General features: G+C 36.3%; 1 protein-coding gene across 1 annotated transcript; it reads left to right on the plus strand.

Annotated features, from left to right (window-relative positions):
- The first annotated feature begins 216 nt into the window (after nucleotides 1-216).
- LOC125074392 lies at nucleotides 217-9,614 on the plus strand. The gene is made up of 10 exons (XM_047685712.1): nucleotides 217-708; nucleotides 2,374-2,515; nucleotides 3,086-3,220; nucleotides 3,660-3,864; nucleotides 4,689-4,854; nucleotides 5,871-6,019; nucleotides 6,395-7,356; nucleotides 7,750-8,264; nucleotides 8,769-8,888; nucleotides 9,470-9,614. The coding sequence occupies exons 1-10, from the start codon at nucleotides 530-532 to the stop codon at nucleotides 9,591-9,593; spliced, it is 2,697 nt and encodes an 898-aa protein (XP_047541668.1). The 5' UTR covers nucleotides 217-529; the 3' UTR covers nucleotides 9,594-9,614.
- The last annotated feature ends 7,953 nt before the right edge of the window (nucleotides 9,615-17,567 follow it).

Consider the following 17,567-nt stretch of genomic DNA (forward strand, 5'->3'; position numbering starts at 1 on the left):
AGGAAATATTAATTGCATGTAAATTTTATGTACCCTTTTACAACAGTTTCTAGTCAAACAGGTTTTGTTTTGTCTAATTTCTTATAACAACCAATCTCTTTAGGATATTTTTACTATTTCATTTACAATCTAATAAATGTTATTACTAATATCTAACGAAATGCTTTCAAGTATTCTATGAATTAAATAAATCATTTTATCACAGTCCTTGTCAATGACATTGAATGTTCGTCATACCACCCTATATTATGCGCATCTCAGGTATTGGAACGTGAAAAAAAATCCCACCCTAATGACTCGGTTGTTGACCTTACCTCTGTCAAATCGCGGAAATTGGTTAAAAACCGAATTGTTTTTATTATTTTGTAATTATTTTATTAAATTAAACTCCCACCAACGCGGGCTGTGAAACTAATGTGATAAAACAACTTTCGCGTGTATTCAGTGATTAATATTACAAATAATTCAATAACTTTCTGATTTTGTAAAAGTGATTTTTTACGTTTTTATTAGTGTTAATTAGATAAAAATGGAAAATAACGAGGAATATCACGATCCGGATTATCCTGAGACGTTAATTAATGTAAAGGAAGAGGCGCCAATACTTTCCGAAGAAGAGAAAATCGTTAAAATCAAACAAATAATTCACCGCGAATTCAGGAACGAATTAAACATAAGAGAAAATGAAGTAACTCTTATAGATCAAAGGTTAGTTTATTTTGAGCCTATAATATGTGTTATTAACCAAATTCAGTATATATAAACAGTTTAGGAAAAAACGCTAAAGGCATATCAACATGTGACTATACAAAAACATGTGTTGTTTTTAAGTATTTTTTTAATTAATTTTTATTTATAAATCATACCAGCTGTGCTCCGCGGTTTTACTTGCGTTAAATTAGGATAGTATACAGATATTTTACATGCTTCATGATTTTATATATTAAATACCAGTAAAGTTCAGATTAGGTTGATATTTCGGTTGTTTATCTAAAAATCTTGTTTATTTGTTTTTGTTTGTTTCTAACCTAACGTAATTAATTTGTTTAGTTCAGTGGTTTGACCATGATAAAGTAACAGACAGAGAAACAGCTACTTTTGGATTTATAATATTAGTATATAGAATGATAAAACAAATTCCCCTTAATGTATTTAAAATTGTATCAATGAAAAGAATAATGACTTAGAAATAATCTACCATTCTTTTATGAGTATGCCCTCTCAAAATATTTACATAAGTTTGTATATACAATATTAAAGTAATTGTGAAAATAGTATAATGTAATGTTTAGTGGTAATTATTACCGTCTTTACAATAAGGGCACATGAGGCATGTGCACAGGGGTATCCTGAGGGGCCTCAAGAATTTCTCTCACATGTTTGTGAACATGTTGACTGTTATGTATATTTTCAAAAATGCCCTAATTGTAAGAAGTAACTAATATCATTATCAAAAGTCTAGTAACTATTGTCACTTAACTAATTAAACGTTGAAAGCTATAGAGATATGTTCTTCATGATAGAAGTTGAAATGCTATGGTTTTTTTAATTGTTTCATTTTTATTTTATTAAATATTTAGTTTTAGTAAATATTTTGCAAAAGGGTCCCAAATTCATGTGTGTCCAAATGCCCCAGCATAGCTTGAGACGGCTCTTTTGGTAATCCAAACTAATATTTAATATTATAAATGTGGAAGTAACTCTGTCTGTCTGTCTGTCTGTCTGTCTGTTGCTATTTCATTACCAAACTACTGTATTGAAACTGATGATTTTCAGTATGAAGCTAACTTGAAATCCAAGAAAGGACATAGTACACTTTTTTGCCTAACACATGACAAACCACCCCTAAAACTCGAGCAAAACGTTTTAGGGATAACTTGTCATAGAGCATCCCTAAAATTTATACAATATAGAAGCATTACACTTACTTATTGATTATCAAATTGATCACTGATTTTGAAAAATAAATATCTCGGTCTTGAGGAAGGGGGTTGGAATCAGTCTCATTACCTGAACTAACTTAGGTGTAACCTTCTAACAGATATAGTTTTCATTGAGTTTGAATTATGATTATATATCTTTGACAGATTATTTGTCATATATGCCAAAAGTGCTTTCTCATGTATTGTTAGATGTAACCAATCCAGTGAATCATTTTTTAAAAACAGCATTGTTAAGCTTTATTAGTTTGTGTAGCAAATCTACTAGCAATTGAGAGAAGTATCTCAAACCCGAGAAGAACTGGTGGAAGAAAGTCACTGGGATATCTATCTGATATGAGCCTCCTTAATTACAAAGAATTAGCCTTTTCCTGAACACAAGATTATAGTTCGGAAATATTCTATGCCTAAACTGAATTTATCTTCTTTCCAGAATGACCACCGCACGAAGATACTTGCACCAAGTACGATACTCACTTGTAAATAATTACTACAGAGATCAGAAGTTACAGCTCACTGGAAGTCAGATTGAAGACGAGGTGGCTGCACAGACTGAACCCAGAGCTCGATCGGAAGTAAGTCTTTAAAAAATTATTCATAAATAGTTAAAACTAATTCAGTATTAAAACTTAACATCGATTCAGAGCGGAACTTTATAAATAAAGATTGCAACTACTAAAACAAATACTACAAATTGTTTATTTTGCTTTGTGTTTTATATAGAACTTTATCCGCACACAACATAGCACACGAATTGTCACCCCCAATTTTACCCCTTCGAAGTGTGAATTAAAATAGCAGCCAATGTGCTTCCCCTAGACGCGAAAGTATGTCCATAACAATTTTCATTTAAATTTGTTCAGCGATTTCAGCATAAGGAGCTTACTCTCGCATTTATAATTTTAGTATAGAAATAAATGGTAAGCAATGATCCGTGCCTCAAAAACTCGTAAGCGTTGCGCGTGATATCTTTCTACTTGTGTCCGATTGTATTTCAATCGGATTATGAGGATACATCTCCAGAGTTACCAAGATCTTGAGCCTGTTAGCCGTTTTGATTCGGAGGGTTGCAGGAGTCGTTTCTAATCCCGCAAGGGGAGAAGATCGTTGAAAAACTTACCACTTAAATTGCCTATTTGCTCCAGGTGTCATCAATACTCCGAGAGAGTCAACGCCGTCTTCATCCATCAGTCCGTAAGCTACTCGGCAAACAAACAGTAGATTTGGAAGAAATTTTCAGGTCGAGAGAGCCCAGGAACAAAGCAAGGAAAGACTATTCGGTGAGTATTGATTATTTTGGGAGTTGCCCAAAAATACTTGATGTTCTTATTGTAATGAAATGTTATAATGAAAACTGCAAACCTTTTTATTATATGGAAATTTAGATATTGCTTAAAAACAAAAAGGTTACATTAATATAAAGGACTAGTGATCCGTTCCGGCTTCACACGGATGCAATACAATTAATAAAAAAGTTATATGATATAAATATAATTTATACCCCCTAGCTCTCAGTAATAGTGTAACTTTCTACCCTTACTTCTATGTTGGGGAACATATTACCAGCAAATAAATTTTGCCTCTTTATAACATCAGTATTTATAGTTGTGTGGTACCATTTCACAGAAATGCATTTCCATTTCGAAGAGAGAGATTATTTAAAAGATGATAAAATAACGACAAAAAAGGTTTTAGTTTAATGAGATTTTGTTTTTTCAGGCGATGGTCCAAACGAAAAACATAACAATATCAGCCGATTCGACAATATCGTTGCGGCCCAGCACAGAGAAGATGGAAGAGGAGGAGCCGTGCTCTAGTAGACCTAAGAAGATACCGCGTCAGATCGATCCCAAAGTCAACAATGTGGTCACATTTGATGAGATCACGAGGAATAAGAAGAAGCACAGATATAGAATTATTATAGGTCAGTGTCTGTTCCTCCCTCTAGTTATTAAAATCTTCTCCTCAAGTGGAGGGGAGCCTGTTCTAACATTACTACGACATTTACAGAATATTAGTTATTTTAAAATCAATTAAGAAATCTAAATATTCTTTATTCGAGTACTCTCAACATTTCTGAATCGTCATGTTCCAGGGTTGAATTAAATGTAAAGGTACCGCTGGTTCGATATAAAATTCTACTGAGAAAAATTGGCCAGAAACTCAGTAGTTACTCCGACTAATATGACTATGACTATAATTTGTTGACTTCTAAAATAATAGTGGTCACTATGAATTCGTAAAAAAATGACCTTTTGAATTTCATCGATGTTATGAGAATTAAATTAAAGAAAGTAAAATTGTAATGGATACTTATGGATACTATTATAATTGTAATGGATACTACTGAACTACTTAAGTTCAGTGAAACAGTGTTGCATTATAAATAAAGTTATATAAATCAAGATCTGTAGTGCACAATACAGCATAGCATAGGGTATGGTAGGGCAGGACTTGTAGATTTTGAGGCGCTAGAGCCATAAAGAAGTGGAGGCCCTAATTATTATTTTACAAATTAATTTGAACATTGTTTCTTCTATCTGCAAAGAGTAATTTATTTACCCTTTGAATAAGTACCCCGTAACGAAGGGTCTAGTAATATTACTGTAATTTGACAATATCTAGATATCTACAAATATATTACATAAACTCAGTCTCAAGGGGGGCCCGGCTCCCGTTCCCTAAGTCCGGGTCCGGGGCAGGGTCCCCTTGCGATGAGTATACCACGTTGGAATGTGTCGGCGGCAGGCAACACGTCGAAGTACGCGCCGCCCGCGTCGCGGCTGGACCGCTCGACGCACAAGTGGCTGCTGTACGTGCGCGGCCCGCCGCGCGCCGACGTGTCGCGCGTGCTGCGCGCCGTGTCCGTGCAGCTGCACCACTCCTACGCGCCGCACCACACCGTGCACATCGAGTGAGTGCCCGCGAGCCTTCCTCTGCGGCCTGCCCGCCCGTATTCACCGTTCCCTGTACCGCTAGTGCGCCACCGACCTTGAGAGCTGAGGTGTTATGTCCCTCGTGTCTGTAGTTACAATGACTCGCTACCTTTCAAGCCGAAAGTGATACTGAGTTTTGCTGTTTAGTCGTAGAATATGTGACGAGTGGCTACCTGGTGGTTGTGATGCTGACCCAGATTGGCTTGCACAGACCCTCAAGTTTTTATTGAGCAGAGCGTGTCCAGTGGCTATATAGTTCTTATATGTGTTTTCAAAATGAATTATTTTTATCCTATGTACTTAATTTGTGCTTGCGAATGTTTTCCATTATTTACCGTTGATTCTACTCGTTTTAAGGATATCACTTACTCATCAACAAACACATTTAACCTGATTGCTAGTTTTCCTGTGATTGATATGAAATGTTCGATCAGTACTATCAATTCGTCTGCCGTATACGGAAAACAATAATGGCTCAAATATAAGACCCCATGTTACTCCAAAATAAATATCTTCTTCTGATATTTGTTTAGTAATATTGACGTAATTTCAAAATATAAAATACTTATTTAAATCTTCTAAATTCAACTGAAACAAATATATATTTCTCTTAACGCAACTCTAAACGTAGGATAAGACGATGGGTTGTCAGACGTATACGGTATAGTTGTTATAACAACTAAAGCTTCACTGTGACCGTCCGTTTCGTGTCACTAAGTTGTAACTTTTAGTCATAGCTTAGCTTTATAAGAAATATATATTATTTCATTAATTCTTTACTCTATCATATCGCTGCTAATGATAGTATGTATCTAATTTGTATAGTTCTGTTGACACTGCCTCACTCACCAATAAAAATACAATCATACAGTACATTGTGCAGTTGTTTATCTTTAGGAAAAATGAGAAGTAGCATGTAGCAACCTAAAATCTCTATCGAAGTCTCATCATGTAAATACAATGTAACTAATACCAATGACCCCGTCGTGGCCAGCAAGCCGCCGTTCCAGGTGTCGCGGCGCGGCTGGGGCGAGTTCCCGGCGCGTGTGACGCTGCACTTCGCGCTGCCCGACCGGAACCGGCCCGCCACGCTCACGCACACCATCAAGCTGGACCGCCACTACACGGGCCTGCAGACCCTCGGTCAGTACCTAACGTCGTCAAACCCTTCACACTCATCTGTGTTTTTTGTCTATCGGTTTTATTGTTATAATTATAGAACATTTATATATTAAAATCATTATATTGAAATCTTATTTTACTCACCACAGTGCACCTTTCGTCAACACAAATTTAATAACTATCTAAACCTAGGAAAAGCATACCTCACTGTGATCATTACTGGTCATGATTTATTTAATTCAGCATCAAGCAGACCGGCAATGAGATCCGATGATAAATAGTCACCTATGTTCATAGCCGAGGAGTCTATAAAAGAAGAGGAAGCTTAGATCTAACAATTGGTTAGTTTACGATATTATTATACTTTATAGTCAAATAAATATGTTAATATTTTAGGTGCTGAAACGGTAGCGGATGTTTGGTTATACAGTACACCAGAAATGTTAGAATTTGAATACAAGGCCGATGAGGAACAATTAACGTATTCGCCGAAACCAATAGAAGAAATAAAACAAGAGGAACCGCCAGAGGTCAAGTATGAGCCCAGTGAAAAGAAAGACGAACAGAACGATAGCTGGCTGGATTTCTTCTCAAAGGACACAACAGAGGTCAATGTCGATGAAATGTTCGTTAAGAACATCAAGAAGGAACCAGAAGAGAACCAAAGCAATGAAATAAATGAAACAGAACATATACCAGAAGTAAACAATGATAAACAGATACTAGCTAATGGCGTCGACGATCAAGTTATCGATAACAATGTAGAAATTAAGTTGGAAAACCCCCCCACAGAAGTCAATAACAAACCTAAGAAGCGAATAATGAAATACATGGATCCAACGACAAGGAAAATATACTATCTAGAAATGGATAGGAATCTAGATTTAAGTAAAGTACAGGAAATAGTTATTAATTCTCAGGGAGAGATGCAAACCGCTAAGATAAGTCCAATCAAAACAAATGGTCTGAAACATGTCCGGAATAAAAAACCAGTCTCACTATTGAAACCTGAGGTTAAGAATCAACTAAAGAAAAGTGTAGAATCTGAGAAGATTCTACGTAGAAACGAATTAAATCATATTGAAAATGATCATTGTTATCTAGCGACCAATTGGAGTACGTTTGACAAGAAACCGAATTTAACGGAAGAAGTGAACGGTGTGTCTATTTGTGATAAACTTAAAACTGTTATAACAAAGTTTTCGTGTGCGCGTGTGATTGTCAGTTATTTGTTGAAGAAGATACCGTTGATAAGTGTGGAGGCGAGGAATCCGGACTTCGTTCAGTGTCTGCCGTTTGTCGTGGAAAACGATGAGAGATATTGGAAATTGGACTTCGCTAAACGGAGAAATATGGAGGTACTGTTATATCTTATTAGGTAGTTCATGTCTTAATCACCAATACAATTAGGTATTTAGATGATTTTGTTTAAAAAAAAAATATAAAGTAATTATATCAAGTTGATAATATTTTAATGGCAAAGGACGATACGAGCGCATTCCAAGTTGAATGTGTCATGTGAGACTCTGTCTGTGAAAACGTGACACAGACATCTACATTGTGTACAAATTAAGGTATTCACAATTGAATATAATTTATTGACTGAACACGCAGATCTTAACCAAAAATTAAGCACTACTGTGATATGAGTGCACCTCGGCTGGAGGTTAAAGATTGTGAGAAAGCCTACATGCCTACTTTTACTGTTGAAATAATAATTGTGATTATATTTTACATTTCCCGTTTTCCAGTGGTCCCGCGCGAAATTGATCAACAAAATGCTCACGGACCGTTTCAAAACCGACCCGTCGAGCGTTTGGCGAACGAAGCAAATATTAGTATATTCCAGATTACACGGCTACTATCCGGTTCGATCCGAAAATATCCAGAAAGAACCAGATATGGAAACTAATGAATGGTCATCGTGGAACGATTTGGAAAACACGAGGCAAATTGAATCCAATATTCGCAAGTTATATCCGAACGCCTCGGATATTAGCAGCTTGTCTTTGTTCGATAGTGAGAAATATGTCGATAAGAATTCATCAGAAACCCTGGATTTGTGTGATTCGGACGAAGAGATTGATATCGTCAATACGGATGCGCCGGTCAAAGCGAGAAATGTTAAAAGGGAAACGGAAGTTAGTTTGCAAGCGTTACCGGTTGATAAGGACGAAAAATTAAGGTTTTACTATGTTGAAAAGATTTGTTCGGATATAGGGATTGAACTGCGGAATGAGAATATCGGAAGCGGATATAGTTATAGGTAAGAAATAGAAGAAAGGCTGATGACTTTTTTTTAATATAAGAAGGTAGACTAAGGGGTAACCTATTTGGTCATCATCATCGACAGACATCGACGCCGTGTTCCTATGTTATTTCTTCTTAATCACACCATCTAACAAATGATTACTCATTGGTGGTAGAAAAATTATGATGATTGTTGCCTTTAAATATTGGGCAACTACCTTAGTTTAAAGAGGTCTTCTGAGCAAGTAGGAATTAGTCTGGAGCTAAGAGATTTACAGTTACTCTTCCTTGCCTTGCCACGTAAAGCTGTACGTTCCTGCGCGTATCTGCTGTCCAGCCTCATTAGATTATGAGAGAGGATGTCTATGTTTGCGCTCAGCAGCTCTACAGTAGTTCCTTTACAGAAGGCTCATCTCTTCTTCATCATTAGATACAGAATTGCTCCCAAAATCTTGCTAAGCTCGTGTGTTTTGCTCAAAGAGATATGGCAATTTTTATATTTATATATTTTGCATTGCAGTGCGGTACACAGAGTGTTACTAACAGCTGCGAAGTGCTTCGCGGAAGAACTGATACGGTCCTCCTTAGCGGACCAGCTGTCTCTGTCCAATGATCCACAATTACCAACCATTTGGACTGGGTGAGTATAATTATATGTTACAAAGAAACATATGTCATGTTTTTTTATAACTTCCTTGCTCGTTTAAAGTCTTTTTCACGAAATTAATCTCCTAAAGGAGATCCTTGTTCATTGGGTCATAGGCGTGGCTTTTATAAGCCAAATCATTTTTAGAATCGCCTTCCATGCCGGATGCGTCTCGACCAATGAGACGCAAGTATTTTATTACCTAGGAGTTTGAATCGTGGAATGGACTGTAGTCTCTAGACTATAGCTCACGTTAGCGTCACGTTGTACGACATAGTTGAAAAGGTCGCAAATGAAAATTAAAATTCCAAATTATAGACACTAAATGTCGTTTCGTACTGAATTATTATTTTTATTTATAGTTTTTATAAACATTATATAATACATTAGTTACTAAGGAAAAACAGAGGAGAAAATGACATAGTAATAAATTTTAGTCTCAGTGTAATACTTCTGTATCTCCTGCGCAGATGTCACGTCTCTGTAAAGAACGGTCGCCATGATCAGAACTCGGATGCGAGTAGTATAGACTTATTTTTGTAGACAATAAATAACGCTGCCCGTCCTGTCCGCAGCTCCAGCTCGCGCACGAGCGTCCGGCTGGAGCACGTGTTCCGCGCCGCGTGCTCGGCGCCGCGCACGCGCGTGCTCGCCGCGCACGCGCTCGCCGCCGAGCGGAAGCACACGCACGCGCTCTAATATACACATGCTTTTATATTCTTTTGAGGTTTTATTTAATCCCTATCCCTTACACCCGAGTAATACAAACATACATATTAATTAATATTAAGAATTATTTAAATAAAACGTCAGTACTTAAGTAACTTTCATAAAATAAACTCAGTCTGTTTGGCAGAAGGATAAAGTTTTTTTCGAAGCATTTGATAAAATCTTTCATGCCCTGTTATTAAAAATACTTAATAATTCCAGTGCATATGGTGATTAGCATCGTTTACTTATATATTATCTTTGCAGAAGATCTGTCTGTAGCAAATAAAGGTTTAATATCTAGTTTTGCATCCTATAAAGACAGGTATACCACAAGGGTCTCATCTCGGACCTAAACTTTATGAAAGCTTTAACGGTCTTTAGTTAAAAACGTTACTTAAAAGTTAATAAATACTTAGTGGCTATTTAAGAATGTCTCTGACTTATACGTTTCTTAATTATAATAAAAATATATATAAAATATGCTGTCACAAAATAGTTATAAATTAAAATGAACACAAATTGAATTATCATTCTGCATTCTTAAATTTATTTTTATCCCTGATTCGTAAGATATAGAGATCAAGAACTACTCTATCCAATGACGAATTATTCTATGATAATTAAATACAATTCAAGGTTAACAAATCTAATTCTATATCTGTATGTGGAGCTCTAATTTATATGCATAATTATTAAGTTTTTGTTTTTCTCTTTAAATTATTTTCTTCCTAAATATTGGTGTTAATGTAACTCCGCCCAATATTATATATAATCAGTCTGATCCAGTAAGTTTACGGGTATCACAGTAAGTAAAAGTACTATATCAGTTGTTAATAAGGTTGAGAAAACAACATCTTTAAATGAAACACCTTTTATTTTTAAATACTTTATTTTGTAACAGATGTAATTCAATACAAATACCGTTAAAACATAACACGACTTAAAAAATCGTCAAGTCAACGCAAAGTCATGATTTCATATTAAAACTTACGAAACCAAAACACAGCATTTTTTTTCAATTTTATTTTATTAAAAACCTTTATTATTCGGTCTTAGCTTAACAAAAAAAAATACATTTGTTTTATCAGTGGAGAACTTTAAATTATAATAAATCAAATCATAGTTTTAAAATTCTAGTGCTACCACTAGGTCGTAGATTATTTTTAAATAATTTTTTTGAATGATACTTGTACCGAAATTTAAAGGTTTTGTTATGACATTGGAAATTAACTTTAACGTCACTATTTAAATGATAATTAACAAATAAATGTAAAATAATCATATTGTGTCTAATCTTCGGGTTTTTAACCGTTAAAATAAAAAGACTACAAATGTGTATCTATAACTAATACAATAAAATCTATGTTTAATCGATTGGCAGTAAATTAGGATCAAGTAAATGTGCATATGAAATAAATAAAATATATTATAATTATTTTTTATCTATATATTCTAAGCGTCAAACCAATGATGTTATACGAAAATTAATTCTAAAACGAATAACTGACATTGACAATCATTTTTCATAAAAACGCGCCAATTTCACTTTCCTACTTTGTTTAAATTTTAATTATTAAATTGAATTAATAATTATTCTTATATCTTTTGTACGCGAATATATTCTTTTATAGGCTTTGAGTGTATTCAATGCTATTGGTTGTTATTCTTTTACAAGCTGATTGAATTTGCGAGGTTTCAGTTTGCGTCAAATTACTTTGTGAAGTTTGTATGTATTCGAACTTCGATGCCTGCTCGCCTCTATCATTATCCATCTACTCTCGCAAGTATAAAGAGTTGTTAATAAACTTTATAATATAGGTGTATAGCCGATGTATAGATCGATTTCGGGGTCAGAAAATGATTCCGACATGACAGAATATGCAGCCTTTAAAGGCAAAAGTAGGTTCAATCTCTCGGCCTTGTTTTGTAAATTATACTTTTATTTATACATATTTAAATTAATAAAAGAGAATAAATATATAAGAATTATAAGAAATCAGAATTATTTTATTATTTATAAAAATATTGATATACAATTCTGATTAAAATTTTAATTGTAATTGGTTACATATATACGTAACTCTGCTGCCCTTCCAGACATTTCCTTTTCAGCACTGTTATTCTGTTAGAACTCACTTTATATCTCATTCGTTAAGTTTTAATAATTGGCTTCCAGTGATACACTATCCATGTATGTTTCCTTAAAACATTAGGGCTGTCCCTCAAGGAGAGCCTTTATTGTAACCGTTAACTTTCCTGCATTACATAAGTGTCAGAAGAACCGAACATTACATGTTGTGCCTTGCATTGTAATACACAGCCTGTAATGATGTTAAACATTGTAAATACTAAATGCTTAAAATTGAAACTTAGATTGTTAGATTACCGGAAAATACTTTCAGTTACTGAAGATCCTTATCATATATTATAGTCAATATTGCATATCACTTTCTAACATTTTTGTGTTCTATGGCGAATTTTTAGTTCGTTCTTACAGAATATCTATATTGCCAAAGTTACATGACAAACTGTATTTTCAGAATTGTCTACACTGAGAGTGTCATGTAAAATCATTATTTACCAACCAAAGTTATTAACTCGAATTAAAAAACAAAACAGTTACGTAATGACAATTTAATCTATTTCCTTAAATTGTTCTATTCAATTAACATTATCATTAAAATCTTCCATTTTAAATGGTAAAAAATAACAGGCTTGTTTGTTTTTTCGCTTGCGTTAGCTTTGGTTGACACACGTGTTAGTGAGATATCTGTGTTATTATAAGCATTTTCTGTTATTCTTTCCATAATTTTTTAGTGCAAATAGTTAATTTATATGGTTTCTGGGTTTTACTAACCATATTCGGTTACGGTAAGTGTTTATTTACTTTTATAGTTATAGTATATTAGTTGGTAAGTTAAAGTAGTTAGATAATGGATGTTGATCCTCCTCCTGAACCTCCCGATCCCGGGGGTGTGGAAAAAGTTATTGACCTCAATAAATCTTCCTCTCGCAAACGTTCCGGGGATAAATCCACCGCCACTCCCGATTCCTCCTCAAAAAAAACAGTCGTTCATCCCACTACCGCAACTCCTTCCATTCAGACTGTTTATATTAATCCCGCTTTTACTGACGGCCCTAAAAGTTACGCTGATGACGATAAGGGTCCCTTCATTGTCCATGTCTCCCGGGAAGTTTCTGATCCTTCTGCAGGTAACTCAATCCGAGCCATCAAATTCGGTCAGTTTTTACATAAGCACAAAATTGGTTGTATTATTAATGATGGAGTTAAAAACGTAGGTCGCAACAAAATAGAAGTCCAATTTTCCTCAGCCCAATCTGCAAATGATTTTTTAAAAAACCCGATACTGGAACTATGTAAGTACAAAGCAACGTTACCAACTTACAATGTAACTAGAATGGGTCTCGTGAAAGGTGTTCCGGTTGACTGGTCTATGGAGGATCTTATAGAGTCTATCGAGCTTCCTCATGGTTGTGGTGAAATATTAAAAATGAGGCGTTTAAATCGTAAAACCATCAACGAAGGAGTTGTGAACTGGATTCCAACTCAGTCAGTGGTAATAACGTTTAAGGGCCAAATCCTTCCCAATAAAATATATTCATTCCATACCTCTCTTCCCGTTGAAACATATAATCTCCCTACTATAATTTGTTTAAACTGTTGTCGTTATGGCCACATTAAGACTCAGTGTAGATCTACTCCCAGATGTTTTAAATGTTCCCAATCTCATACAGGTGAGTTGTGTGAGGTTACTAAAGATAATGCTACATGCCTTCACTGTTCTGGTAAACACTTTGCTACAGACAAGGATTGTCCAGAGTATTCGCGACAGCAATCAATAAAAATTGTTATGTCTCAGGACAATATCTCTTACATAGAGGCAGCTTCTCGCTTTCCTAATGTTCGCAGGTCCTACGCTGAGGTAGCAAAAGAGATGTTTTCCTCTCCTGTATATATTCCATCAAGCCCTAGTCCATCTAAATCCTCCCCACCTCCTAATAGATCATATAGACAGACCATCTTCCGTTCTCCTGCCCCTAGAGTTCCTCAAGGGAAGGGGTATGATAAACAAGCCCACCAAGCCATAGTTGGCAATTGCCCTTCCTCCTCTCCAAATGGTTGTGCTCTAAATGCTGATAATCCCTCCCCTCCTAATAACAATTCTAACTTATTAGAATTACTCACCAAAATCCTCCTTAACATTCTAAGCACATGTAATGAAATCCCTTTACCGTCCAACGTTGCCAATGATTTACATCAACTCTTCAACATCCTTAAAAATGGCCCCAATCAGATTCCTTCAATGGAATTGTAAAAGCATTCGTCCTAAGAAACCTGACCTCCTCTCCCTTATTAATTCATATAAACCCGTCATTATTGCCCTCTCTGAGACATGGTTAATTCCCGGTTCTCGATTTCGGATTCCGGGTTTTTCCTGCTTGAGGGATGACAGAAGTGATGGGTATGCAGGTAGTGCCATCCTGATTAGGCACTCTATTCCCTTCTCCCAAATTCCCTTACCTCCCTTTAGCCAGCATATCAATGCCGTGGCTATAAAAGCCTTTAATATATCCTTTTTATCCCTTTACATTCCCCATCCTAATTCTTCTCTTGCTCCTGAATTACACTCCATCTTCTCTTCCCTTCCAAGCCCTATTCTTGTTATGGGGGACTTTAATGCCCATCATACATTATGGGGTTCCTATCACTGTGACGGATTTGCTCCCTTGTTGGTGGACATCGTTGATGATGTAAATTTATGCATTCTCAACGATGGCTCGCCGACTCGTAGAGTTTATCCAAATCAGAATCCTTATTCTGCCGTCGACTTATCCCTATCAACTCCCTCCCTATCCTCACAAATATCTTGGAATACCCTCCCATCAACATTTGGAAGCGACCATTTTCCTATCCTTCTTTCACTTAAGAATAGATCCCTCACATCCTTCAAATCATCCCCTCTTCTAAAATACAGACTAAAAAATGTTAACTGGTCAGCATACTCTAACTCTGTTGATGCCATGTTAGACTCCCTCCCTGGTTTTGTGAATGATGAAAATATTATTGCTTACTACGAACTTTTCCTTAATGCTATCAAATCCTCTGCTGATGCCCATTTTCCTCTAAAAAATATAAATAAAAAGACTTTGCTTTCTCCTCCTTGGTGGGATGAAGAATGTAATGTCATGGTCCAACGGAGATCTGAAGCCGAAGAGTCATATACAGTCTCTATGACTCCACAAAATTTCATCAAATATCAGCGTATTGATGCCAAAATTAAAAGACTGTTCAAAAAAAAGAAAAAGCTAGGGTGGACCAACTTCTGTGAATCCCTCAGTCCTCGATCTCCTCCTCAAACAGTTTGGACAAATCTTAAGAAATTTCGCCGCTCCCTCAACTCAGAAAATCCAAATGCCAATAATCCCTCCATATGGCTTAATGATTTTGCTGCCAAGCTGGCACCTCCCTTTGTCCCATGCCAGGATAGCTTTATTACACTGACTCCAACACTTGTATCGGATGATATGGATGGTCCGTTTACTCTCTCAGAGCTCCATACAGCTCTAAAGGGACTTAAAGACTCATCTCCAGGGGAAGATGGCGTTCCCTATTCTTTTATAGTAAACCTTAGTGATAAAGCTAAATGCGTCTATTTGAATTTAATTAATGCTTTTTTCTCAGCAGGAATCGTCCCGGAATCTTGGAAGTCCCAAATTATTATCCCCATTCTCAAACCAGGAAAAAGCCCATTGGACCCAAGTTCTTATAGACCCATTGCTTTATCATCTACATTAGTAAAAGTAACTGAACACCTCTTAAAAAACCGTTTGGAATGGATAATGGAAAGCAGGAATATTCTCTCACCCTCTCAATTTGGCTTTCGAAAGGGTCTGAGCACTCTCGATAGTCTCAGCATTCTCACGACAGACATTCGAATAGCCTTTTCTAACGGAGAGTACCTTGTGGGTGTTTTTCTAGATATTTCTTCTGCATATGATAATGTTCTTCTTCCGGTACTCAGGCAAAAACTGCACCAGCTGAGCGTTCCTCCGAGGATTACACATTTCATATGTAACCTGCTATTTTGCAGATCAATTTCTGTTAAACACCAAAATTTTTTTCTTCCCCCCCGATTCGTCTGGAAAGGTCTCCCGCAAGGCTCAGTCCTAAGCCCTCTGCTTTACAGCATTTATACCCACGATCTTGAATTGTCTGTTAATAACTTTTGTAACATCCTTCAATATGCTGATGACATTGTACTATATCATAGATCTTCTTCCGTCCAAAACTTAACATTGCGTTTAAACTCTGCTTTGCATTATCTTGACCTATGGCTCTCTGATCACGGCTTATCTCTATCAGTAGATAAGACTCAGGCAGTTGCTTTTACACGAAAAAGGCTTATTCCCGTCTTTGACCTGTTCTGTGGGGATCAGCGTATCAACTTTGTCAATAAGGCTAAGTTTCTAGGCATAATACTTGATAACAAACTGAACGGAATTTGTCACTCTGAACATATTATCAAAAAATGTGAAAAGGGCATTAACGTCCTTAGAGCTGTCTCAGGTGTCTGGTGGGGAGCTCACCCATATTCTCTTAAACTACTGTACAATGCAATAGTCCGTAGTCATTTAGACTATGGACTATTTGTCTTAGATCCACTTAATAAAACCGTTTCTGATAAACTTAATAGAATTCAACACAAATGCCTTAGAATAATTATAGGAGCCATGAAGACTTCACCCACTAACGCCCTGCAAGTTGAATGTGTTGATCCTCCTCTACAACTAAGAAGACAATTTTTATGCGACCGCTTCGTGGTAAAATCATTACAGCTATCCTCTCATCCTCTTTGGTCCCGTTTAAGCAAACTGTCCCAACTCTGTGCGCGTCCTAAAAGCCCATCCTTGTTATTAGATAGTTTTTTAAAATTTACCAAACTTCCGCATCCTATATTGAGGTTCCATTCAAATCCTCTTTTTTCCACTCCATTTAGAGCTCTTGTATATAATCCTCCAATTATCACAGATCTTGGTCTTACTAAAGGGGCTCCTGAAACAAACTGTAAATTTCAAAGAATCTTTCATCAAAAATGGTCAAACCATCTCCTTATATTTACTGATGCCTCTAAAATATCCCCCGATAGCTGTGTCGGTTCAGCCTGTTGGATTCCCAAATTCAAAATTATCCTTCAATTCAAATCCCCTCCTGAAACATCAATTTTTTCCGGTGAAGCGATTGCCATCCTATTTGCCCAATCCCATGACCTAAGACAGACTGTTATCCTGACAGACTCTTTGAGCTGTCTGTTGGCAATCAGGGAAAATCCATTTCGTAGTAGGCGGAAATTTTTTATCATCCTTAAGATCAGGGAGGCTTTGTTCTCGTGTCACCAAAAAGGGCTAGAAATATCGCTTGTCTGGATACCAAGCCATTCTGGTATAAGCGGTAACGAAGCCGCAGACTCGTTCGCTAGAGCTGCTATAACAACTGGCTCTCTAGATCATTTTAAAAATTCAACTCAGGATTTGTGTGCTTTAGCGAAAACTCATCTGGATAAATCCTGGAACTCTGTTTGGAAAGTTTCATCAAAATCTAAAGGTAGATTTTACGCATCTCTACAACCAGACATCCCAAGGCGACCTTGGTTTTCACTTCACAGGCAAGCCAATCGTTGGATCACCACAACTATCTGCCGACTACGCCTTGGACATGCATGTACTCCCATACATCTATGTAAAATTAGAGTTAGAGATCACTCTTTGTGTGAGTGTGGCCTAGACGAAGGTTCCCTACCCCATATACTGTTCTCTTGCCCCAAACTCCTCTATCCCGCATATGACGTTCTCCCTCCAAAAGTTCCTCGCCCTATTAATGTCGAATGTTTATTAATGTTTGTGTTTAGTCCATTTTGTAAATTTCTATGTAAATATATTGAA

Source organism: Vanessa atalanta, chromosome 27 (assembly GCF_905147765.1).
Source record: "Vanessa atalanta chromosome 27, ilVanAtal1.2, whole genome shotgun sequence".
Taxonomy (NCBI): Eukaryota; Metazoa; Arthropoda; class Insecta; order Lepidoptera; family Nymphalidae; genus Vanessa; species Vanessa atalanta.